Source organism: Zea mays, chromosome 7, assembly GCF_902167145.1.
Source record: "Zea mays cultivar B73 chromosome 7, Zm-B73-REFERENCE-NAM-5.0, whole genome shotgun sequence".
Taxonomy (NCBI): Eukaryota; Viridiplantae; Streptophyta; class Magnoliopsida; order Poales; family Poaceae; genus Zea; species Zea mays.
Window position 1 is genome coordinate 47,661,143 of NC_050102.1, and position 26,901 is coordinate 47,688,043.

Below are 26,901 nucleotides of genomic sequence, written 5' to 3' on the forward strand. Positions count from 1 at the left end.
AAGATGTTTGCTTCATGCAGATCCAAGGTGGAAGGTTGTAGGGAACAAGCATTACTGGCCATGTACTGTGCTTTAAATTCTTGTTCCCAAAAGGGTTAAATCCATCACTAGCTAGACCAAGGCGTACATTACGAGCATCTTCTTTAAAGTCAGGATATCTACGATCAAAGTCTTTCCAAGCATCACCATCTGCTGGGTGGCGTAGTTTTCCATCCTTTGTTCGCCCCTCATCATGCCAACGCATGTCATCTGAAGTTTTGGTAGATGAAAATAACCTTTGGATCCTAGGAATCAATGGAAAGTAACGCAACACTTTGGCTGGTTTCCTTTTCCCCTTAGATTTCACTACAGAGGCATTTGAATCCTTCTTATCAACTTTCCAACGAGAGCTCTCACACACGTGACAAAAATCTTGTTTAGCAAAATCACCTCGAAAAAGAATGCAATCTTTGGGGCAAGAATGGATTCTCTCATAATCAAGACCTAAGTCACAGATGATTTTCTTTGCTTCATAGTATGTCTTGGGTAGATTAGCTCCAGGAATACCAGATAGCAGATCCATTAGTCCTGTAAATGATTCTTGTGACCAACCATGTAAGCACTTCAAGTGATATAAGTGGACTAAAAATGACAGCCTAGAATATTTACACCCAGAAGAAAATATTCTTGCATCTGCATCCTTCAATAAGCTTGAATATATATTCTGTTGCCTCCCCAAAGTATCTCCTTCCGCTAGATTCACATTATCCTCAGTGGCATTATGTTCCACATCTACAGATCCAGACTGAATATCATCTGCTTCAGCACCAATTATACTTGCAGCCCTTCCAAATGCAGCCTGCAAGAGTTCTTGCATGTCATCCAATCTTCCATCCTGGCGGTGTCGTATTGGACCTGAATTAGTCAAATTTGCACTGATATTTGGTACATCAGCAAGTTCTATAGATGGACTGTCATATTTTTCACCATGATGAACCCAGATAGTATAACCTTTAATAATACCATCACATCTCAGATGTGTCCTGACCTCATCACAGCTGTGGTTGTATCTATTTTTGCAGTTTATGCATGGACAAAGTATCTCGCTACCTTGTGGAAGGTCCCGGTAAGCAAATGCTAAAAACTCCTCAACACCATTTTTGTATGCAGTGTCCAATCTTGATTCTTTCATCCAACTTCGATCCATCAATCTTTATATTATGACCTATTAAAGTTGAATAAAACCCATAAGCATTTATCCAAACCAGTTTAATTTATCTGTCCAAATCCTTACTAGCAATCTGTCAACAACTCCAATCGAAACACAAATTTACCAGAGGGACAGAGAAGGCAGTCAGCAGCACCTCAGCGGTCACTGGTCAGCCGGTTAGCCGTTCAGAGCCTTGGACAGTCGGACCTCAGCAAGCGACGCTCGGGCCTCAGCAAGCCTCAGCTGCTGGTGGGCCTAAACCGTGACAACACCTAATCCTGTTCCGCGGTTCAGCAAGCCTCAATTGCGTGTTCAGCGGTACCTGTTCCGCGGTTTGCCCAACAGACAAGGATACGCTCAATTGCGCAAGGATATGCTCCATTTTATAACCAACCGGTGGTCTATGTGGGGAGGAGACAGCGGTTTCCGAGTCCTTCCTCTTCCCTAATTAGTTCCGTGTTTCCCTCGATTCGCATAGGTCCGATTCGCCAGCGCCAGCGGTTTCCCTCGCATAGGTCCGATTCGCCAGCGGTTTCCCTCGATTCGCCGGCGGCGCCATAGCAAGGTGATGCCTCCTCCTTCCTCTTCCCTAATTAGTTCCGTGTTTCCGTGTATGGTGCCGTCGGGGAGGGTGCCGTGTTTCCCTGTATGGTCTCCGCCGCGAACTTCCCCCACGGCCGCTGCCTCACCCGCGGTAGTGCTCCCCCCTGGACACCGGCGGCTCCATGCTCCCGTGCAGGAGGCCCCTGTGCCTCGCCACATGGTCTTGCAGCCGCCGCACAAGCCATCGTCCTCCCCGCCGCGAACTTCCCCCACGGCCGCTGCCTCACCCGCGGTAGTGCTCCCCCCTGGACACCGGCGGCTCCACGCTCCCGTGCAGGAGGCCCCTGTGCCTCGCCACACGGTCTTGCAGCCGCCGCACGAGCCATCGTCCTCCCCGTCGCTGCCTAGGACCTCCGCGACACACAGATTTCTTCATCCCGCACGAGCCGTCTTCCTCCGCGACGCTCTATTTCGGCACTCTATTCCTTTAATGTACATACCATTTATAAATATTTGCTGATTGCTAGGGTTGCTGTGTTGGGTCCCCGATCCCGGCGACCGACTTCTCAGAAAGCAGCGGCGGCGAAGGGCGTGTTGTGCTCCTGAAAAACCCTCAGGTATGGATTCTCAGATTTGGGGAAAAAGCACTTTGCTGCTGTGCAACTGCCGCAGCTATTTCTGCACTCTATTCTTTTATTAAAGAAGTGGGGATTACATGGTCAGTATATCGGCAAGTTGATCATCATTCCCCACATGATCTACACTTACCATACCTTGTTCGATGCAATCTCGAATGTAATGGTAACGAGTATCAATGTGCTTGCTTCTATCGTGAAACACCGGGTTCTTGCTCAGTTATATTGCTGACTGATTGTCAATAAATAAACTGAATTTCTGCATATTTTCCTTTAATATATCCGCTAGTAGCATACTCAGCCACACTCCCTGACATACACCCATATTCAGTTTACATACCTCACTATATTCAGTTTAAGCAGATTTCTACATACAACATTTTATTAAGTTAAGAGACTTCACCTTATGCATCATGGCCTTATAGTAGCTTCTTTATACAACAGTTATTTTGAAACTGTTGTTGTTGACCTTTTAGTTACTATAGGTTGAGATTGAGCCAAGAAGCTAAAAAACATTAGGATTAAATAAACCAATTATTTAAAGAGAAACTCTGGATATATATGGACCTTCCAAAGTGTTTTGAAGTCAGTACCAAGTATTAATACAAGTTGCTCCTCCACCTGCAATTTCTGCTTGTTCTGAAGGCTGTATTGAACCTGTCCATAATCTGATATGTGTTTGCCTATTTTGTTTATGAAAATTATAGAATGAAATGTTTGTTTCTTGCCTACATTTTGGATAATGAAATTCCTAATTTCTAATCTTAGCTCTTAACTGAGAATGCAATTTCACAAGGCAACTAACATGCTCATCTTTTATTTTCTTGATCTCCTATATGTAATAAGCAGAATCAATCATGACCAGAGGACTTCGAAGATTAAAGAATTTGAACATTGATGGAGATGGTGCAGAAGCTGCTCAGGAGGAGCACGAAAATGTGGTAGATAATGAGAACAATGAAAGTTTACTGTCCCCTCCTGATGTTGATGGTTTATTAGTCCGCCTGCCACACCAACCTCGAAGTCCAATTAAGATCATATGTAAGTTTCAGGTTTGTTCTTGTATATCTTGGTACAATGTGAAATCTTACATTTTCATATATGCAGGGCCAAATGGAGAGGTTAGACAGATTATAGGGGAATTCACACTTTCAAATTTACTAGCATTACAAGGAGGAAAGGTAATTGTAGAGACAGATGAAAATGGTGTCCCAAATGAAAGGTCAGCCTCCATTCTTGGGCAGCACCTTGGCCATGTAGCAGAAAGCCCAACCTTAGCCCCTTTAGACATCCCAAGATTTGACAATAGCAGGTTTAATTCACACAAGGAACAAATAATAAGGGATGTTGAGGTAATTTTTTGTTATCGGTGCAAGCATGTACCTTCATTTTTTATATATGTACTAACATTTACCTTCCTGTATGTAGCTAAAGTTTGCCTTCCCAAGGCAAACCATACATCTTACAAGGGACTGGATCCTAAGGACAGTTAATAATAGGTGGCGAGCATACAAATCTAAGTTGAAGAAACAATACTTCAATCGTGACGAGAGAACTCTAGAAGAAATCCTAAGAGAGAAGCCACTAACGACTAATGAACATCAATGGAGATCTCTAGTTGGAATTTGGTGCCAAGAGCAACATAAGGTGCCATCTATTTACTCAACACGTTTATATCAATTTTTAATCAAGGAATGTTACATTATTGCTTAATCATTGCCTGTCTTTGTAGAAATTATGTTCCACAAACTCTCGTTGTGCAAAAGAACAGAAGACTGCACACACATGTGGGAGGAAAAGCCTTGCTAGATTAAAAAAAGAGATGGTGATAAATATTCATCCATATTTGTTAAATTTCACTATCATCTATCTGAGGATTGAAATGATAGCCAAATAACTAAATTATGCAGGAAACCAGAACTAAACGAAAGGTTCATAGGATAGAACTATGGGAGGCAGCTCATAAAAAGAAGAATGGTAGATACACAACAGAAAAGGCAGAGACACTGATGGTACGTACATTTTCTGGTATAAATGATTTATGCTTGATCTAAAAATCAGCTTATAGTTCCTTAACCTTCATATATACTTTGTTTCAATAGGCTGCATCTTATGAGGAATTTAAAAAAAGGAGAGGGAACAATGATGGTAATCGTCTTTCATCTAAAGATTACAATGAAGTGTTCAATGATATTGTTGCCAAGGATTTCAAAGCACGTGGGTACTATGATGATAAGTACTGGAGTCAAGTACAAGCTTTTCAAGGTTTACCGTTTGTTAATCAAACGGAGGAAGAAAGAATGTACCAAGAGAAAGTAAATGAAATTGACAATAAAATGGAATCCGTGAGTGGTCTCATGAAGCATTGGCTTACTTTTATGTCAAAAAAGTATCCAGAAGATTTAACCCCAGAAATGAGAGAAGCTTTACAAAATGTAGTAAGCTTGCATTCAACAATGGCCCCCTCCCTCTCTAGAATAAGAGCATATTTTTAACAGTATGTTGGTTCAAATATTTCAGGGTGGTGATAGTTATGACCAATGCAATGAAGATGACAAATCTGAAAATTATGCTGCCAAAGATACGAGTAGCATCCAAGAAGATTCAAATGATGACGTGACCTCTCGAACAAATGAAGTGCATGTATACTTCCTTTATTTCAATTATTAAATATCATTAGCTACTATATAATAATATTCAAGCTCTTGCTAATGGCTTGTAGAACATGGTTCATGTCGAGCAGCAGCAACAACAATCTGGCCATAGAAGTCTTGGACGAACTCAAGTCCATACATCTGCACCACATGAGCAAACACCTTCAAAGGTATGTTAGAAAGGCCTACTCAATTACCAATGCACATGTATCTTGTATTTTTTTGTATTTTGTTACCTGCTTCAAAGTTGTACACAAACAGATTTATAATTTAACTACCCGAGCTAATGCAGCTAAATGCACTGATAACATATTGACATGATTACAGAATGGCTAAATGCAACATTCACCCCCTTAATCTTGTCAACCTTCTATCTTGACGACGCCCAATTGCCTCCTAAGTTCTGAGAATTTCATCCGGCCAAGTGGCTTTGTCAGAGCGTCGGCTAACTGACCTTCAAAACTCACATGAGCCACATCTACCATCCTAAGTTCTGAACACCTTTCGCTCGAGGAGAGGAATGCGGACAACCGGCGAATAGTTTTCAGATGAAGGGGATTCACGGATCAAAAAAGCAAGGAGCTCCTCATTAGAGGACAGACCCAGCGCTCGAGGATACGGATTCGATTGACCCTCTCCATTTGCTAGCGCTTGATACGAACCCTAGAGAATGTGCTATTCCCTTTTCGCTAGCTCACATGCATGTCCTATTCCTCATTCGCTACGGATATCCTTCAGCTTCCTGCTTCCGCTTCTTCTATATCTGATTCAACCTTAGCCGAGGAGGGTTCATTTTAGTTTCATATATATGGGAAATCCTTACTTCACATTTTTACCTTGGGAAGACAGGATTTGATAAAACTCATCTTCATATATATGTATATGTATATGTAAAAGTAGTGCTTTCAATAACAAAACCTTTGCTTTGAACTGCCTGCTTTTCCAAGGATCTACACTGGGCTAACTTGAATCTGTTTACTTCACTTCTATTTGAAACTACTCCTCCCGTCTTTCTATATGATAATTTGAGATTGCTCTACCGGACCTGAGTAGTAAGTGTTGACTCATGCGAGTCACTCCTTCTCAGCTTTGACTTCTTGGCTGGCTTGATGCTCAGTCTGGCCAAGGGGATGACCCCCTTTTCTCTACTTTACTTTGTTTAGCTTTGCGAATGATACTTTTTCTTTTAAATAAAGCTTTTTCAAAATTCTATTGCAGCACTTTTGCTAGAAAAAAAGCACGCACAAAAAGCACATTTCTTCCTAGTACTTTTATTTTTCACCCACCCATAGGAAAGATACGTAGCTCGGTCAGGGCATATCCTAAAGCCATTGCCTCCAGCCAGTAGTAGTGGTAGGTAAGCATCTTAAGTTAGGGGTGAAATTGCTTTTCTGACAAGGAAAGGGATTGTAGGCAAGCCTGTATAATTTCCTCTTACCTCTTCTCTGCATTTCCATCTTTCAACATATTCCCAAGCGCTCGGTAATTTCTTGTTTCACTGCTGCCTCTAACTTATTTGGTTTAAAGCCTTCATTGTACGACTGAGGATTGGGTAGATGCTGATTCCGCGGCTCAGATTCAAATAGAACAGAACTGACCACTTTCGTCTGAATCATAATTTCCACTATGCTTCAATCTTGTTCAGAATGTTCAGCGTTTGGAGTCTCCATAAACCTGCTTACTATTCCCACTGAATAAGCTAAGTCAGGCCTGGTGTTCACCAAGTATCTCAGACTACCAACTATGCTTCTGTACCTGGTTACATCTAGTACCTGATCAGGCTTCCCAGGCAACAGCTTAACATGTTGTTCCATTGGAGTATCGGCAGGATTACACCCCTTCATACCACAACTCTCAATGATTTTGGCAGCATAGGCACTCTGGCAAATGGTAATCTCCCCAGGTCTCTGTTTAACTTCAATGCCAAGGTAATAGCTCAGCAACCCAAGATCACTCATACTGAAACTCTTCATCATCTGCTGTTTGAAGATGTGTATCTCCCTTTTGTCTGGCCCACAAATGATAAGATCATCCACATATACTCCTATCAGTAATAAAGTGACATCCTTTCCCCTTTTGTAGACAGCATGTTCTTCTCTACTTCTTCTGAACCCAAGTTTTACTAGCTCTTTGTCAAGTCTAGCATTCCAGGCTCTAGGTGCCTGCTTCAGACCATACAATGCCTTGTTCAGTTTTAGTACTTTCTTGGGAGAACTGGGATCAGTAAACCCTGGTGGCTGATGCACATACACTTCTTCAGTAAGATCTCCATTTAAAAATGCAGACTTAACATCCATGTGGTGTACCTCCCACTCACCTTGAGCTGCCAAAGCCAGGAGTAACCTCACTGTCTCTAGCCTTGCAGCAGGAGCAAAAACCTCATCATAATCAACTCCATGGATTTGTGCATACCCTTTTGCCACTAGCCTGGCTTTGTATTTTACCACCTTTCCGGTTGCATCCCTTTTTACCTTGAACACCCACTTCAGACCGATAGCCTTGTGATCTTTTGGCAGTTCTGTAACTTCCCAGGTCTCATTCTGATGAATTGACTTTATCTCTTCTTCCATGGCATTCCTCCAGCAGTCTTGTTCAATAGCTTGCTCAAAATTTTTTGGTTCATCGGCAGCCAACATGCACAGCCCACTGTACTCGAAATCTTGGATTTCTTCAGTTGAGTCAAACAAATTCGCTAGTGTTCTGTACCTCAATGGTACTCCTTCTGAAAATTGAGGACTCTGTACAGGAGGAGACACCATACCTGTAGTCTGAGATGTACTTGTCAATGGAGTGTGTGGTGAGCTGGGAACTGCATCATGTCCCACTGCACTCCCCTGGCTTGCTGAGAGATCCCCTTCAGCAGTTGGTTCAGAGGATGCTTCAATATTGCTTTCAGTTGATATTGTCGGAGTTTGGTCACAGAACTGATGGTCTACAACAAATGTTTCAGTCACCTTATCACCTGTGTTAAGCACTAAACTCTCCCAGTCCCATGGTGTGTTTTCTTCGAAAACAACATCTCTGCTAACAACCAGTTTATTTGTGACAGGATCAAAAAATCTATAGCCTTTTGAACCTGATTCATAGCCAATGAACATCATCCTTCTTGATCTGTCAGCTAACTTATTCAAACCAGGACCAGCTAGCTTTGCATGTGCTACACATCCAAAGACTTTTAGATGACCAACACTTGGTTCCTCCTCTCAACAACCCCATTTTGCTGAGGGGAATATGGAGTTGTGGTGTAGTGTTTGATTCCAAACTGACTGCAGAACACTGAAAACAGGTTTGATGTGAATTCTCCCCCTCTGTCTGTTCTCAATGCCTTCAGACTACCACCCAGTTCAACTTCTGCCCTTTGCTTGATTTTTTTGAAACAGTCTAGTGCTTGATCTTTAGTATTAAGCATCTCGACCCACATATATCTACTATGGTCATCTACTACTAAAATAAAAAATGAGGCACCACCTATACTTTTAGGAGTAATCTGACCACACAAATCTGCATGAACCAGTTCTAACCCTTTCTCAGCTCTGAAACTTGACACAGTTGGAAAAGGTTTCCTATGCTGTTTCCCAAGAACACAACCATCACATACCTGCTCAGCCTTTTTCACAGTTTGCATGCCATCAACCATTTTTTTGCTACTAAGATCATGTAGAGCTCTGAAATTTAGGTGACCAAATCTAGCATGCCACTGCCATGACTTGTGTTCGGTATTTGACAGCAAACACACAGGTGCTGACAGGCCAAATTTGACAGTGACACCACTCTTTGCTTCTGTGAACACCACGTGATGACATTGTTGCCCAAGAAAAATACAATCCCACTTGTGCTCTTTCTTCTCTCAAGATCACCTGCATGGTCACTGTCTGAGTAGCCAACTAATGCTGCATCTGCTCCCTTTGAATATTTGCAGCCATATTGGATGGTTCCTGCAACAAACCTGATAATTCGCTTGATGGCTGTCCAGTGCTCAGCATTTGGTGTTTCCATAAATCTACTCACCATTCCTACTGAGAAGGCAAGATCAGGTCTTGTGTTAACCAAGTACCTCAAACTACCAACAAGACTTCTGTATTTTGTTGCATCTAGAATCAGCTCAGGTTTCCCAGGTAACAATTTTAGGTGCTGCTCCATTGGTGTATCCACAGGATTACAACCCTGCATACCACAATTCTCCAGTATCTTTTCAGCGTATGCACTCTGACAGATAGTGATCTCCCCTGGTTTCTGCTTTACTTGTAAGCCTAGGTAGTAACTCAATAGGCCTAGATCACACATATTGAACCTTTTCATCATCTGTTGCTTGAAGACAGCTGTTGCCATGTTTTGGTCAGTTAGATCATAGTGAACAATAAAAGTGTCATTCTCTTGTTGATTTGTGCTGCACTTTGAACTGTCCCAGTCCCAAGGTTTCCCTTCTTCAAATACCACATCTCTGCTAACTACCAGCTTATTTGTGGCTGGATCAAAGAACCTGTATCCTTTAGTTCCTGACTCATAGCCAATAAATACCATTTTGCTGGATCTGTCAGCAAGCTTATTTATTCCAGGACCAACACGCTTCACATGTGCTACACAACCAAAGATTCTCAGGTGACTCACTTTGGGCTTTTTTCCATGCCAAGCTTCATAGGGAGTCTTTTTGTTCAGAGCTTTTGTGGGTGATCTGTTGAGGATATACACTGCAGTTCTCACTGCCTCACCCCAAAATATTGATGGAACTCTCATCGATTTCAGCAGGCACCTGGCCATTTCAACCACAGACTGGTTCCTCCTCTCAACAACCCCATTTTTCACAGTACTTGTAGAGCATTTCCTTTCCCCTTACACAAAGGCTAGCCTACAAAAGGCAATCCGCAGGTAGAATATGTGATACATTAATTAAGGGCTCCATGTAGTGCCTGTAAAGTTAGAACTATTTTCAAGTTAGATGCTGAATTCTCATATATACTAACGTGTGCTGAATCATCTAGAATCCTAAAGCAACTCTACTGTTATAAGATGTTCAGAACTGGTCTGCTAGCTTTTGGAAGGATTAGCTTTCTTTTGCAACTCTAGGGTTCAGTAATTGGTTCCTATTCGTCTACATTCCCTGTTAAAATCTAATATTTATAATTTTCTTTTTCTATAATAATTGAGTGAAACTATACCTGTAGGAGGCACAACTTGATGGCAATGTAGTCAAAGATTTGCCAAGTGATCCTATATTGCACAACATGGTATGTCTAAGCTAATTGTATTATTGTTTCAATTAAAATATAAAGCATAATTTGATTAAGTGATGCTATGATTTGATGTTTATTATAGAGAACTCGAAGGGTTCAAGCTGCCAGCATGGGCATATCAGAATCAGTATGTGGTTTTATTTGCCTTATTTCTTTCCAATTATGACGTTGTTTTTACCAAAAGATCATATGTTCATGTTTTGTAATTTGTAGAGACAAAAGCAAGTCTACCTTATTTCACTGATAAACAAAGGCAGAGTTGTGGCCAAAGGGAAGTTAGTGACTACAGATAGCCAAAGAGAAATATTAGGAGCAAAGCTTGGACCAGAATATTGTGGGGTTCTTGTTGAAGGCCTTGAAAATATTGAACTTGGCAATATTATATATGAGGAGGTACCTAGACCATCTAATCAGATTCGTACACTAATTGATGCTATTGGCTATGTTATTCCTTGGCCAATTACACATGTAAGTTTCTTTTTTATTTGAAATAGTACATGTGTCCCCATAACAACTTGAGTTATTGATCTAACACATGTTTCATAGGTGAAGCAAGCTAGAAGCTCATCTTGTACCCGCAACAAGTTGGTACCTGCAGCACGTGGACAAAGCTAGATGGCGTGGACAAAGCTAGATGGGAAGCCTAGTATAATTGCAAAGTGAATCAGTTAGATTCTAGTAGTTACTAAAATTTTTAAGTGATATTTGTATGATATTGCCACTTTGGCTTTGCTTCTTTGTGAACACAATTGGCAGTTACTGAACATGTTTGCTATCGAGTTAGTTAGCTTCTTGATATTTTGCCAAGGCCAAAAGCAATATTATTGAGGGTTTATAATTTGATTTTTTTAACATTCATCTCGATGCACATTTATATATATAAATGTATAAATGAAAACATCTTTTTTTGGCACGTAATAAAGTGTTACAGTATAACGTGTCTATATTATTACAAACAAATATAGATGTATGTACAGAATCGTTTCTACAGGTCTTAATACACACTTTGACATTACTATATAACGTATTGATATGCGTAGGCACACAATACAAACGTGGCTATATTATTGTTTCTACTTTTGTTAACACGCGTTTTGGCATTACTATAAAATGTGTCACTCGCCAGTTCAGCTGACACGTCACCTTTCCACATCACCTGCCACGTCATTTTTCCACATCACCTGCCATGTCACCTATCCACATCACCTGCCATGTCATCATTCGTGTCACCTACTATATCGTCTCTATACTCCTTAATGCGCAATAAAGCGTCACTATAAAACGTGACTATAGTAATACACATGAATTATGAATGTATCTATAATATCGTATCTATATTTTTTCACACATAATAAAACGTTACTATATGACGTAACAACAATAATAGACACATGTTATATGCGCATCTATAAAAGCGTATCAATGTGTCTAAACATGCATCTAACGTGTCTATGAAACGTCTATTCATCTAATATATACGCTTACGATAATCGTTTCTACAAAGTCTGATACGGTCCATACGAAGACGCTTCTGACACGTTTTTGGAAAGCGTGCGTACATTCATATAGAGACGAATTAAAGCGTGCCTATTGTCCAAAAAAGCATAGCTACAAGGGGGGTTTTCTAGTAGTGGCGGGAAGTTGGGTGGGCGCTACGGATAGCGCTCGAGTCTGACGGGTTGCTTGGGCCTGAGTCTGCTTCTTTCTCGTGTCGGCCCACTCCTCTAGTAGTTCTGTCCCGGCCCACGAAGGGATGGCCTTGCGAGGTAACTGGCCCATAGCCTCTCGCGAGGCCTTCTTGCCTTCTAGTGGACCCGGGGGATATCTCTCCCCCACAAGCCCCCAATCTTTGAGTTGATTTTGAAATAATCAGCCCAAAGATTCTAGGTCCGGCTCGTATGTTTGTTATGTGGCACGGTTTCCATTCTGCCGATGGGTGCACCGAAGGTGCACCCATTGGGTGTACCTCCCGAGCTTTGAGTGGATTCTTAAAATAATCCGCTCAAAGGTCTTCATCTTATGCTTTGGAAATCAGCGTTTTGTCATCATCTTATGCTTTAGAAATTAGCATTTTGTCATCATCTTATGCTTTAGAAATCAGCATCTTGTCTTCCTGGGACTAAAAATCTAGTAGGTGTAGCCCCCGAGCTTTGAGTGGATTTTTGAAAATAATCCATTCAAAGGTCTACGTCTTATGCTTTAGAAATTAGCATTCTGTCATCATCTTATGCTTTAGAAATCAACATTTTGTCATCATCTTATGATCTTGAAATCAGCATTTTGTCTTCCTCTTATGTTCTTGCGAATTCAAACAACGTTATCTGTCCATGCTTTGTTAGGTCTGAAATTAATTTGATCGGTGACAGATTGGACGTCTGGGTGGTGGAGGCAGATGGCTCTCGGCTGGACATCACCCCGCTCTATGCTTCAATGCATCTGCTGATTAGACTTGCGGTTCAGTAGCTATATTTGGACTTCCTCCCATCTCAGCCGATACCTTCGGCTTGTTCGAAGGTGTTGATGCGAAAGCGATTACAATTCAGCATGAACAATACGGTGATATTGTTCATCTATTTATAGGCACGGGACGCAGCCCGGGTAAAAATACACTTATGACCTTAACATTTGTTCATAACTGTAATATAAATTATTAGGGACTAGCTAGTCTTTTCCTCTTCAGCTCAGCATCATGTTTGGTCTTCGTCATCATTTTAAGACAAAGATGTTATTCTTCGGCTATAGCTTCGGTGTTCATTGTTATCACCCTCGGGCTATATCTTCATCTTGAAGACCTTCTACAGAAGGGAAGACTTCCATCACGAACCGAAGCTCCCTGTAATAATCAATATTATGCTAGAAACAAATGGTTAGTCATGTTTTTGAGAACCTTCGGAAGAGGAAGGCCCCGAATAGATTCAGATCGGATACAAATATTATTGAGTTTTGTCAAATAAGAAGATAAGATTTGAATGGATATCAACATCTTGAATACCCAACTTTGATTATACGGAGACAGATATAAACCAAATACAAATCGGTTAATGAATACCAGGACTCGGATACAGATTGGATCTTAACCCTTTAAGATGGATCAAATTTGAATACGTACAGATAATATCCATACCATTTACATCTCTATGCAGCATGGTAGGCAACAACAACATGGCAATGAAAAAATAAAACAAGAGAATTAGTTACAATTTTTAAAAGGTAAAAAATTAAAGAAGAACAAACCATAAAAAGTAAAGAAAAGAAAGAGAAAATAAAGAAATGAAATTGTATATGATTGACGTAGCGTACATGATTAAAGGAAGAGAAGAAAGAAAATAAAGATGTAAAGGAAATAAATAAAATAAAGGAAAGAAACATAAAATAAATAAGGAAAGAAAATGTCCTGCCCATACGATGCTTGTGGGGTGGGAGCGTGGAACGAGTGATGGTTCAAAGAATATCGTTCGTTGGATGTGAGTAAGAGTAAGTAGAAGTTTAGGTTGGATCTTGTTCGTTTAATTTTAATGTGTTGGTTTCCTGGGTGCATTTGTTAGGGTGGCTCTAGATTTATTTGAAGTGGTGGATGATATAATGGTATAGATATATCTGACTAGTGTAATATCTGTACGTTGCGACGGCACACAATCATATTTAATACTCATAAAAAAATAAATTTAATATCAGAGTGAACATATGGTCCACATATCATATATTAAACTGAGAATAACAAATATTACACCTTACCTTAGCCAAAAGGCCAAAAGGGTATGAGTTGAAATAGAGTCGACCTTTTTTTTATAGGTAGCTCGCTCGTTTGTCCTCTTTCATTTAGCGAGGTGCTGCTATATGCAAGTGTTACGCTGCGTGCGGCTTTCTGTCGTGTTGTGCTGAGATGGTTTCTCAAGGTCCATCTATGGTGTAACTAAAAGGGAAATGTGCCCCTGGGCAATTTCTATAAGTATTTTGGTGATTAGATGCCCAACACACTAATTGAGCACTTATGTGCTAAATGGGTGAAAAGTGCAAATCAATGTACAAGGTATGTTTCTAGACTTAGTATATTATTTTGTACACTAATGTGTTTGCCTAAGTGCTAGAAACAGGGCCAACAAAAGAAGGAATACATTGGAAAATACTTGGCTGTGAACGGCCAAGTATCTGCTCGGGCCTGGCACACCGGACTGTCCGGTGCGCCAGGTTGGTCAACGGTGAAGTAGCCGGTCTCGGGAATCGACGGAGTTGTACGACTATAATTCACCGGACTGTCCGGTGGGTCATCCGCGATGAACTCGCCGCTCTTGGGAAACGGAAAAGGCGATGTGGCTATAATTCACCGGACTGTCCGGTGATGCACTGGACTGTCCGGTGAGCCAACGGTCGCTAGCGCCAATGGTCGGTCACGCAATCTGCGGGCGACACGTGGACTGCTCCAACGGTCAGCTGGTGCACCGAACAGTGTCCTGTGCGCCAACGGGCCCAGAGGAGCAACGGTCGGATGCGCCTGATTTGGAAGGAGATCATGCACCAGACATGAACAGTGGCTGTCCGGTGGTGCACCGGACTGTCCGGTGCACCACTCGACAGAAGGCAGAAATTGCCTTCCAAGTTGGTCTCCAACGACTCCTAGTTGTCTTGGGGCTATAAAAGAGATGCCTAGGCGCATGGAGGAGGATACCAAGCTTTCAAGAAACATTCTAAGACTCCCAGACTCCGACTCCATGCATTTGATTCTCTGTGCTAGTGATTTGAGCTCCATTTGAGTTGCGAACTCTGTGTGTTGTGTTTCGAGCTCAAGTCATAACTTGTGTGCGTGGTTGTGCTGCGGATTTGAGTATTGCGTGTGTTGCTCTCCCCAACCTTACTTTGTGCTTTCTTTGTGATCTCTATTGTAAGGGCGAGAGACTCCAAACTATGGAGATTCCTCACACACGGGAAAAGACTCTAAAGGAAAAGACCGTGGTATTCAAGTTGATCATCGGATCACTTGAAAGGGGTTGAGTGCGACCCTCGCCCATTGGGACGCCACAATGTGGAAGTAGGCAAGTGTTACTTGGCCGAACCACGGGATAAAAATCGCGTGTCTCGTGTGTTGCTTTCTCTGTGATTGTTATGTTCACAAGAACTCGCTTCAAAGCTACTTAGTCGCACTAACTCTCAAATAAACTATGTCTTGTGGCTATTAGTGTTTGATTTTACAGGATCACCTATTCACCCCCCTCTAGGTGCTCTCAATTGGTATCAGAGCCGTACTCTTCATCTAAGGGACTAACCGCCCGAAGAGATGGATCCTAAGGGTAAGGGGATGGTGGTCAACGATAAGGAGAAGGAGTCCCTCTTCAACGAGCCAAGAGACGACAAGCCCACAGACTCAGGCTCAAGTCACAAGAAGAGGGACGGGAAGAAGAAGAGACGTATCAAGAAGATCTTCTACTATGACAGTGATGCATCATCTTCTTCACCAAGGGACGACAATGACGACTCTTCGTCAAAGAAAAAGACGGTTAATCAAAATTATTCTTTTGATTACTCTCGCATTCCCAATAATTCAAATGCGCATCTACTTTCAATTCCCCTTGGAAAACCTCCACACTTTGATGGAGAGGACTATTCGTTTTGGAGTCATAAAATGCGTAGTCATTTATTCTCTCTCCATCCTGGCATATGGGAAATTGTAGAAAATGGGATGCATTTTGATAGCACTGGTAATCCTGTGATTATTAATGAGCAAATTTATAAAAATGCCCAAGCCACTACTGTGTTGTTACCATCTCTTTGCAGGGACGAGTATAATAAAGTGAGTGGCTTGGACAATGCCAAACAAATCTGGGATACCCTCAAGATATCACATGAGGGAAATGATGCCACTATGATCACAAAGATGGAACTAGTGGAAGGCGAGCTGGGGAGGTTCGCAATGATCAGGGGAGAGGAGCCAACTCAGACCTACAACAGGCTCAAGACCCTGGTCAACAAGATCCAAAGCTACGGAAGCACAAGATGGAGGGATCATGATGTCGTTCGACTCATGCTAAGGCCATTTACTATAATTGACCCCCATCTTGTGAATCTTATTTGTGAAAAACCCAGGTACACCAAAATGACGCCCGAGGAGATCCTCGGAAAATTTGTGAGCGGGCGCATGATGGTGAAGGAGGCTCGATACGTGGATGATGCACTAAACGGTCCACTACCCGTCTATGAGCCACAGCCTGTTGCTCTCAAAGCAACCAGCAGCAGGGAGGCGCTACCAAGCAAGGTGGCACAAGTGGAGGCTGCCAGGCTTAATGAAGATGAAATGGCGCTTATCATCAAGCGCTTCAAGACCGCGCTTAAAGGACGCAAAGAGTACTCCAACAAGAACAAAACAAGGGGAAAGCGCTCCTGCTTTAAATGCGGTAAGACTAGTCATTTCATTGCACAATGCCCCGATAATGATAATGACCAGGGACAAGAAAAGAGCGGGAAGAGGGAAAAGAAGAAGAACTACAGGAAGGCAAAGGGCGAGGCACACCTTGGAAAGGAGTGGGATTCTGACTGCTCCTCATCTGACTCCGACGATGAAGGATTGGCTGCCTCGGCCTTCGACAAGTCTTCGCTCTTCCCCAACGAATGCCACACTTGCCTCATGGCCAAGGAGAAGAAGGTACGTATTCGAGATTCCCCTAAGTACTCTTCTTCTAGTGATGAGGAATCCTCCAATGATGAAGTAGATTACTCTGGTTTATTTAAAGGTCTAGATAGAGCCAAAGTAGAGAAAATTAATGAATTAATTAATGCTCTAAATGAAAAAGATAGACTGCTAGAAAAGCAAGAGGACATTTTGTATGAGGAACATGACAAATTTGTTAGTGTACAAAAATCTTTTGCTTTAGAAACTAAGAGAAATGAAATGCTATCTTCTGAGTTATCTGTTTGCCATGAATCTATCTCTAGTTTAAAGAATTTAAATGATGAATTAAATGCTAAGCTAGAGGAAGTTAGTAAAACAAGTTCATGTGTAGAGCATGTTAGTATTTGTAATAGATGTAAGGACTTTGATGTTGATGCCTGTGATAAACATCTTATTTCTATTACTAAATTAAATGATGAGGTGGCAAGTCTTAATGCTCAACTTAAGACTTGCAAAATTGATTTTGATAAATTAAAATTTGCTAGGGATGCCTACACTATTGGTAGACACCACTCAATTAAGGATGAACTTGGTTTTCGAAAGGAAACCAAGAACTTAACAAGCCAAAGGATTCCCGTTCTCAACAAGGAGAAAGGGAAGGCCCCTATGGCGAGTAGTCCTCAAAGGAACCATGCCTTTATTTGTGATAGGAAAATTGCTAGTCGTTCTCATTATAATAAGAGTTATGTTCATACTACTTATAATAATTCGCATGATATGTTTGCCTCTAGCTCTACTTTTGTTCATGGTAGAAGTAGGCCTAGGAGAAATCATGTTGTGCATCATGTGCCTAGGAAAATGTGCAATGAACCCACTACTGTTTTTCATGCTTGCAACACTTCTTTTGTACTTTCATGTAAGAATGAAAAAGTAGTTGCTAGGAAGTTGGGATCCAAATGCAAGGGAGACAAGACTTGTATTTGGGTTCCAAAAATTATTGTGACTAACCTTGCAGGACCCAACAAGAGTTGGGTACCTAAAACCCAAGCTTAAAATTGCCTTGCAGGTTTATGCATCTAGGGGCTCTAGCTGGATAATCGACAGCGGATGCACAAACCACATGACGGGGGAGAAGAAGATGTTCACCTCCTACATCAAGAACAAGGATTCCCAGGATACTATCATCTTTGGAGATGGGAACCAAGGCAAGGTCAAAGGCTTAGGCAAGATTGCCATCACTAACGAGCACTCAATATCGAATGTATTTCTAGTAGAGTCGCTTGGGTACAACCTTCTGTCTGTAAGTCAATTGTGTCACATGGGTTACAATTGTCTATTTACAAATGTTGATGTATCTATCTTTAGAAGGAGTGATGGTTCATTAGCTTTTAAGGGTGTATTAGACGGCAAACTCTACTTAGTTGATTTTTCGAAAGAGGAGGCCGATCTAGATGCATGCTTAATAGCTAAGACTAATATGGGCTAGCTTTGGCATCGCCGTCTAGCACATGTTGGGATGAAGAACCTTCATAAACTTCTAAAGGGAGATCATGTGTTAGGACTAACCGATGTCTGTTTTGAGAAAGACAGACCCTGTGCAGCATGTCAGGCAGGAAAACAGGTGGGAAACACACATCACGACAAGAATGTGATGACAACATCAAGACCACTGGAGCTCCTTCACATGGATCTTTTTGGACCTGTTGCCTATCTAAGCATCCGAGGAAGTAAGTATGGTCTTGTAATTGTTGATGATTTTTCCCGCTTCACTTGGGTGTTCTTTCTACAGGATAAGTCCGAAACCCAAGGGACCCTAAAGCAGTTCTTAAGGAGAGCTCAAAATGAGTTTGAGATTAAAGTGAAAAAGATAAGGAGCGACAATGGGTCCGAGTTCAAGAATCTATAAGTTGAATAGTTTCTTGAGGAGGAAGGCATCAAGCACGAGTTCTCCGCTCCCTACACACCACAGCAAAACGGTGTGGTAGAGAGGAAGAACAGGACGCTTATCGACATGGCGAGAACGATGCTTAGAGAGTTTAAGTCGCCCGAACGGTTTTGGTCGGAAGCAGTGAACATAGCCTGCCACGCCATAAACCGACTCTATATGCATCGCCTCCTCAAGAAGACCTCCTACGAACTTCTTACTGGTAACAAACCCAATGTCTCTTACTTTCGTGTATTTGGGAGCAAATGCTACATTCCGGTGAAGAAAGGTAGACACTCTAAATTTGCTCCCAAGGCTGTAGAAGGGTTTTTACTAGGATATGACTCAAATACAAAGGCGTATAGGGTCTTCAACAAATCATTGGGATTAGTTGAAGTCTCTAGCGACGTTGTATTTGATGAGACTAATGGCTCTCCAAGGGAGCAAGTTGATCTTGATGACATAGATGAAGATGAAGTTCCGACGACCGCAATGCGCATGATGGCGATAGGTGATGTGCGACCACAAGAACTACAAGAACAAGATCAGCCTTCCTCCTCGACACTGGTGTATCCCCCAACTCAAGATGATGGACAGGTACATCAAGAAGAGGAGCGTGATCAAGGGGAGCACAGGAAGAACATGCTATGAAGGAAAAAGCACCGCAGGCTCCTCCAACTCAAGTCCGAGCGACAATCCAAAGACATCACCCCGTCGATCAGATTCTGGGTGACATTAGCAAGGGAGTAACTACTCGCTCACGACTAGCTAACTTTTGTGAGCTTTACTCGTTTGTCTCTTCTATTGAGCCTTTCAGGGTAGAAGAGGCCTTGCAAGATCCGGACTAGGTGTTGGCCATGCAGGAAGAGCTCAACAACTTCAAAAGAAATGAAGTCTAGAGCCTGGTGCCACGTCCAAAGCAAAACGTTATGGGAACCAAGTGGGTGTTCCGCAACAAGCAAGACGAGCACGGAGTGGTGACGAGAAACAAGGCTCGACTTGTGGAAAAAGGTTATGCCCAAGTCACAGGTTTGGATTTCGAGGAGACTTTTGCTCCTGTGGCTAGGCTAGAGTCAATTCGAATTTTGTTAGCCTATGCTGCTCACCATTCTTTTAGGTTGTACCAAATGGACGTTAAGAGCGCTTTCCTCAATGGGCCAATCAAGGAGGAGGTATACATGGAACAACCCCCTGGCTTGGAGGATGACAGGTATCCCAATCACGTGTATAAGCTCTCTAAGGCGCTCTATGGACTTAAGCAAGCCCCAAGAGCATGGTATGAATGCCTTAGAGATTTCTTAATTGCTAATGCTTTCAAGGTTGGGAAAGCTGATCCCACTCTTTTTACCAAGACTTGTGATGGTGATCTATTTGTATGCCAAATTTATGTCGACGACATAATATTTGGTTATACTAACCAAAAGTCTTGTGAGGAGTTCAGTAGGGTGATGATGCAAAAATTTGAAATGTCGATGATGGGCAAGTTGACCTACTTCCTTGGATTCCAAGTGAAGCAACTCAAGGACGGCACTTTCATCTCCCAAACGAAGTACACTCAAGATCTTCTCAAGAGGTTTGGGATGAAGGACACCAAGCCCGCGAAGACACCGATGGGAACCGACGGGCATGTCGACCTCAACAGAGGTAAGTCTGTTGATCAAAAGGCATACCGGTCCATGATAGGTTCATTACTTTATCTTTGTGCTAGTAGACCGGACATTAAGCTTAGTGTATGCATGTGTACTAGATATCAATCTGACCCCAAGGAATGTCACCTTGTGGCCATTAAGCGAATTCTTCGATATTTAGTTGCTACACCTTGCTTCGGAATTTGGTATCCAAAGGGGTCTACCTTTGACTTAATTGGATACGCAGACTCCGACTATGCTGGGTGCAAGGTTGATAGGAAGAGTACATCAGGGACGTGCCAATTTCTAGGAAGGTCCCTGGTGTCCTGGAGTTCCAAGAAACAGACATCCGTTGCCCTATCCACCACTGAGGCCGAGTATGTTGCCACAGGACAATGTTGCGCGCAACTACTTTGGATGAGGCAAACCCTCTGGGACTTTGGCTACAATCTGAGCAAAGTCCCACTCCTATGTGACAATGAGAGTGCAATCCGCTTAGCGGATAATCCTATTGAACACAGCCGCACTAAGCACATAGACATCCGGCATCACTTCCTGAGGGATCACCAGCAAAAGGGAGATATTGATATTTATCATATTAGCACCGAGAACTAGCTAGCCGATATCTTCACCAAGCCGTTGGATGAGAAAATATTTTGCAGGCTGCGTAGTGATCTAAATGTCTTAGATTCGTGTAACTTGGATTGATCTATAGCATACATGTGTTCTATGCCCTTGATCATGTTACCTTGAGCATTTACATTATTCGTTGTACATTTATGGTGTTCAAGTTGTACAAGTCCTTCCCGGACCTCACAAGTCCATATGCAATGTGCTACGACTTGACCCTTTGAGACTAACATGTTTGTTTAAGTACACCTGATGTAGTCTCAAAGGTACATTGAAAGGGAAAATGAACTTGGACGACGCAAAGACTTCCACTGCACTCCGGTATTAGTGTATTTAATTCCAAGTTCATACTTATGCTCTCATTGCCTTTTTGCTCTTAATTGACATTTTTGGTGAGGCAATGGGGTTAAAGGGCCAAGAATAATCTCGTTTTGGTGCTTAATGCCAAAGGGGGAGAAATTAAGGCCAAATCAAATGGATCAGCCAACCACTTGTGACTTTTAATTTTAGAAAAGCTAGAAATTTGTTTTCGTCAAAATACTCTTATTGCAAAAATTGATCCCTTGTGTGGGAGAATTTTGATTATGGGAAAAAGGGGGAGTTTTTGGCACTTGATAAATTTTACTCTTGAAATATCTCTCGGTTTGCCCAAACAAGTGTGTTTGACTTAGAGATAGGAAAAAGAATTCAAATTGCAAAAACAAACCAAGTGGTGGCAAAGAGTGATCCAAATATGCCAAATTATAAGCAAAACAATTTGGTCTTCAATTGCATTGATGTTGCACTTCTTTTGTTGCTTTTGGATGTGTTGACATAAATCACCAAAAAGGGGGAGATTGAAAGGGAAATGTGCCCCTGGGCAATTTCTATAAGTATTTTGGTGATTAGATGCCCAACACACTAATTGAGCACTTATGTGCTAAATGGGTGAAAAGTGCAAATCAATGTACAAGGTATGTTTCTAGACTTAGTATATTATTTTGTACACTAATGTGTTTGCCTAAGTGCTAGAAACAGGGCCAACAAAAGAAGGAATACATTGGAAAAGACTTGGCTATGAACAACCAAGTATCTGCTCTAGCCTGTCACATCGGACTGTCTGGTGGTGCACCGGACAGTGTCCGGTGCGCCAGGTTGGTCAACGGTGAAGTAGCCGGTCTCGGGAATCGATGGAGTTTTACGACTATAATTCACCGGACTATCCGGTGGTGCATCGGACTGTCCGGTGAGTCATCCGCGACGAACTTGCCGCTCTCGGGAAACGGAAAAGGCGACATGGCTATAATTCACCAAACTGTCCGGTGGTGCACCGGACTGTCCGGTGAGCCAACGGTCGCTAGCGCCAACGCTCGGCCTTGCAATCTGCGGGCGACACATGGACTGCTCCAACGGTCAGCTGGTGCACCGGACTGTCCGGTGCGCCGACGGGCCCGGAGGAGCAACGGTCGAATGCGCCTGATTTGGAAGGAGATCGTGCACCGTACATGAACAGTGGCTGTCCGGTGGTGCACCGGACTATCCGGTGCACCACTCGACAGAAGGCAGGAATTGCCTTCCAAGTTGGTCTCCAATGGCTCCTAGCTGCCTTGGGGCTATAAAAGAGACCCCTAGGCGCATGGAGGAGGATACCAAGCTTTCAAGAAACATTCTAAGACTCCCAGACTCCGACTCCACACATTTGATTCTCTGTGCTAGTGATTTGAGCTCCATTTGAGTTGCGAACTCCGCGTGTTGTGTTTCAAGCTCAAGTCGTAACTTGTGTGCGTGGTTGTGCTGCGGATTTGAGTATTGCGTGTGTTGCTCTCCCCAACCTTACTTTGTGCTTTCTTTGTGATCTCTATTGTAAGGGCGAGAGACTCCAAACTGTGGAGATTCCTCGCACACGGGAAAAGACTCTAAAGGAAAAGATCGTGGTATTCAAGTTGATCATCGAATCACTTGAAAGGGGTTGAGTGCAACCCTCGTCCATTGGGACACCACAACGTGGAAGTAGGCAAGTGTTACTTGGCCGAACCACGGGATAAAAATCACGTGTCTCTTGTGTTGCTTTCTCTGTGATTGTTGTGTTCACAAGAACTCGCTTCAAAGCTACTTAGTCGCACTAACTCTCTAATAAACTAAGTCTTGTGGATATTTAGTGTTTGATTTTACAGGATCACCTATTCACCCCCCCTCTAGGTGCTCTCAGTAACAACCATTGTTAGGTGAGAAGCGGGGAAGAGGAACAGACCTATGCACTTCACGTGTGACACACGACGCACAAAGCATTTAAAGGAGTAGAGAACCATAACTAGTAAGTCTGACTGCATCACAGCCCCCTCCCCTTACACAGTAGCTCCCCTATGGGCTACATTTGTCTGCCAAGTGCTGCAGCCCCTGCCCCTAAAACCTCCCCTACTAGCTACAGTCAAAGAGGATTGCACAGTGCTACACCAGATTTGGGGGAGCGGTAGCCGGCCCCCTGCCCTCGAACGTTGTGCACGATAGTGATTTTCAGTAGAGGGAAAATTGGTAAAGGGTGATGAATAGATATCGAAAATAATATTTTATTGTTGTAGTGGGGTATAGGGAGAGAATTTAGAGGAAACCGTTGCGGGAAGGAGAAGAGAAGGGGGTAGAATCTTGATGACATGGCGCAAAAATGAGATATAGAGGGAAAAATTTAGGGAGAACCGCTGTGGACAGTCTAATGTGGAGACACCCGTATTTTGGACCTCTATTTGTGTGTGTATATAAGAAAGGTATTTTTGATCTATATAGGACTAAAAACATAAGATATAAAGAGATATGTGTATTATATTGTCTGATCTTATAGGTCTGAGCTATAATTATTTTTTGCATTATTTTTAACTATGGAACATTAACAAAAAATTATTTACCGGAGTTCAGTTTCAGAAAAAACCTACGTCTCCATTGAGGAGTCCACAAAAGATCAGTCTCTTTCAACATTTTACTCACTCAAGTGATCAACAAGATCAAAATTGAGACTTTCCCTTGCTCAATGGTGAGCTGCAACTTTAATCATAATGATCACAACATACTTCTCTCTTTACACTAAGCTCAACTCACACAAGTGCTCTAACAACAAGCTATCAAATGGATGGCTATCTCTAAGCACATAACTCAATTTGGAGCACTTCAATCACTTGGATGGCTATGAGATGTTGCTCTAACTTGTTCACAATGTTTCTCAGCTTCTGGATGTTGTAATGTCTGATTGTAGTGGTTTATATAGGCTCCCCAACTCAAATTGGCCGTTTGAACTCCACTGAGAAAACTATGTGTGTACCGAACGTGTTCGGTGCAATGCCTATTTAGTGGTCATTCTGTAAAGTTGTCAATCGTCAAACTACCACACAAGGCACCAGTCACGTTCGGTGCACCACCGAATGCACCATGTTAGTCGTCTATTTGGCTTCCCATTAGTGACCATTGGGTTTACTGTGCGTCCATTGTGCCAAGTTCAAGTTGCTTCAAAAACATGATCTCTGTGTGCGTTGTATAGTGGCATGTCATGTGTCACACCAGTCACCACCAGTGTGCCCCAATTCCAAAATTTAGAAACAGGCTCTCTCTGTGCCTGTCTGATGACACATTTGGTGTCACACCAGATAGGTTCGATGCAACTCGGTATAACTTGAATTTTTTTCTTACTTTGGCTCATTTAGGTTGTGACATGGCAATGTCTATGACTTATACAAATGTTTATTGAGTCTACCTAGGTACTCAAAGCGATTGCTTTTGACTCATTTGATCTTCTAAATTGATTTGCACATTTTCACTTGAGTCTTTGCTTTACATAGACCTTCATAACTCTAATATCCAATTCCGAGCAAACCAACTAGTCCAATGAGTTCCAATAAATTGTTATGGTCATCAAACACCTATCCAAATGCAGAAATGGCCCAAAGTCCACATTCCTTTTATTTTGCACTTTTTCTCAAAGACTAGACTGCATTTCTCTATTTGGACTTCTAAATCTCGATTATGTAATAAAACACTTAGCAAACTAGTTAGTCCAATAAGTTTTGATCATCATAAAACACCAATCCAAATGTAGAAATGGCCCAAAGTCCACTTTCCGTTCAGTTTGCACTTTTTCACAAAGTCTAGGCTATATTTCCCCATTTGGACTTCTGAAATCAATTCCTTGATTCTGTAATCAAACACTTAGCAAAATAGTTAGTCTAATAAGTTTTGATGGTCATCAAACACAAAAAACAATATAGAAATGAACCAAAGCCCATTTCCATTTCATAGATGCATATAACTTCTCTCGATGCTCTAATGAGGCCGCTAGTCATGTGCTTATCAACCCTTAGGTATCTTAATAGGCAAAGGCTCTTCCTCACATTTCAAAGGGTTTATTTAGCTATTAAAATAAGAAATGCACCTCAAAAGGATGAAGTGGAGGGTATAAATATCCTAAAGCAAGCATCTAGCCGCACAACAGCAAACATGATAATTCCGGTCGGCCAATGGCCGACAGGAATTGGGCCTTCCCTACGAAAGTTACTAATTTCTATCGATAAGAGGAGGTCGACAAAAATTACTTATGCGCACGATAACTTTCATCGGGCAAGTTGAAGCCTAATTTTCGTTGATAGGCTATAACTGATATAACTCCTATTTTGGCAATGGAAGTTAACTGTATACAAGATGATCAGTACCATTTCACAAGATACAATTCACATTCTTAGGCTCTCAGCATATAATTCACAACATACAAGATGATTAGTACCATTTAATTCATAACTCATGCATACATCATCAAGAAATCGACATATATCCATATTTCAGATGTCCATTCACACATCTTGGAATTGTCTTATCAAAACATCTAGGAAAATACTAGTCATATGAATCACATAAAATTGAATATTCAGTAGACACTGCCCTAATGATTGTAGCTTTGACTGCTACCTCTAGAAGGGTCACTGAAGATTAAGTTTATAAATGCAATTCAACTTTCATTATCCTTTGATCCCGACTACATAGACTAAAATGTGTGATCAACAATAATTAGACGTTGATATAGAAATTTTGATAAATTACTAATATAAAAAGCACTAAACTCACCTGATCTCTAGGTGTTGGTCTCTGTGCAGGTGGAGTATGGTAACTCTGAGGCCCTTGTGCCATTGATCCCTGTATGAAATGTGCAAATGAGGCCAAATAAGCAAACTTAGTCTAAATTGGTCAAGTTTAGATGCAATATACTATAGTTTGCTAGTTTGAATAAGTTTTGCTACAATGCATCAAGTAAGAGAACAAATATCAAAACTTAGTTATAATTGGCTAGATTTAAAAACAATGCTCGAAGTTTCACTAGTTTCAGTAGGTTTTGCTAGCATTTAGCAAACAAGAGGCCAATTGAGCACTTAGTTTGTGAAAACCAAGTTTAGACTTCATCATGTAAGAATACTATGTTTGACTTGGTTCAATAGGTTTTGAGATAATCAATGTACTTAGAATGCATCGCTTACTTGAACTCCATAATTCTGTGTAGGTGGAGTATAGTAAATCTAAGGCTCTGGTACCATTGATCCCTGTGTGAAATGTACAAATAAGGGAAAATGAGAAAAATTATTTTGAATTGGTAAATTTAGACATGGTTTACTATATCTAGCAAGTTTGAGTAAGTTGGTTAAAATGCATCTAGTAGTAGAGCAAATGTAAGAACTTAGTTACAATTGGTCAAATTTAAAAATAATGCTCTATGTTTTACTAGTTTGAGTAGGTTTTGCTAGAATTTATCAAGAAAGAGGCCAATTGACCAAACTTAGTTTCCTCAAACCATGTTTAGACTTCATCAAGCAAGAATAATATGTTTGACTAGTTTGTGTAGGTTTTACTAGAATCAATA

At 41.7% G+C, this 26,901-nt stretch overlaps 2 protein-coding genes and 1 pseudogene across 2 annotated transcripts; 2 read left to right on the plus strand and 1 right to left on the minus strand.

The window, feature by feature from the left end:
• The first annotated feature begins 4,105 nt into the window (after nucleotides 1–4,105).
• LOC109941052 (uncharacterized) lies at nucleotides 4,106–4,862 on the plus strand. The gene is made up of 3 exons (XM_020541530.2): nucleotides 4,106–4,192; nucleotides 4,278–4,379; nucleotides 4,470–4,862. The coding sequence occupies exons 1-3, from the start codon at nucleotides 4,190–4,192 to the stop codon at nucleotides 4,860–4,862; spliced, it is 498 nt and encodes a 165-aa protein (XP_020397119.1). The 5' UTR covers nucleotides 4,106–4,189.
• A 5,303-nt stretch (nucleotides 4,863–10,165) lies between these two features.
• LOC103633862 (uncharacterized) lies at nucleotides 10,166–11,090 on the plus strand. The gene is made up of 4 exons (XM_020541108.3): nucleotides 10,166–10,246; nucleotides 10,335–10,379; nucleotides 10,466–10,720; nucleotides 10,799–11,090. The coding sequence occupies exons 1-4, from the start codon at nucleotides 10,244–10,246 to the stop codon at nucleotides 10,865–10,867; spliced, it is 372 nt and encodes a 123-aa protein (XP_020396697.1). The 5' UTR covers nucleotides 10,166–10,243; the 3' UTR covers nucleotides 10,868–11,090.
• A 2,777-nt stretch (nucleotides 11,091–13,867) lies between these two features.
• On the minus strand, nucleotides 13,868–14,012 carry LOC111589876 (uncharacterized; annotated as a pseudogene).
• Nucleotides 14,013–26,901: the final 12,889 nt, after the last annotated feature.

Coding starts and splice junctions, on each gene's coding strand:
- LOC109941052 (XM_020541530.2), top strand. Junction 4,380..4,469: donor AAAAGGCAGAGACACTGATG/GTACGTACATTT, acceptor TTGTTTCAATAG/GCTGCATCTTATGAGGAATT.
- LOC103633862 (XM_020541108.3), top strand. Junction 10,380..10,465: donor GCATGGGCATATCAGAATCA/GTATGTGGTTTT, acceptor TGTAATTTGTAG/AGACAAAAGCAAGTCTACCT. Junction 10,721..10,798: donor TTCCTTGGCCAATTACACAT/GTAAGTTTCTTT, acceptor CATGTTTCATAG/GTGAAGCAAGCTAGAAGCTC.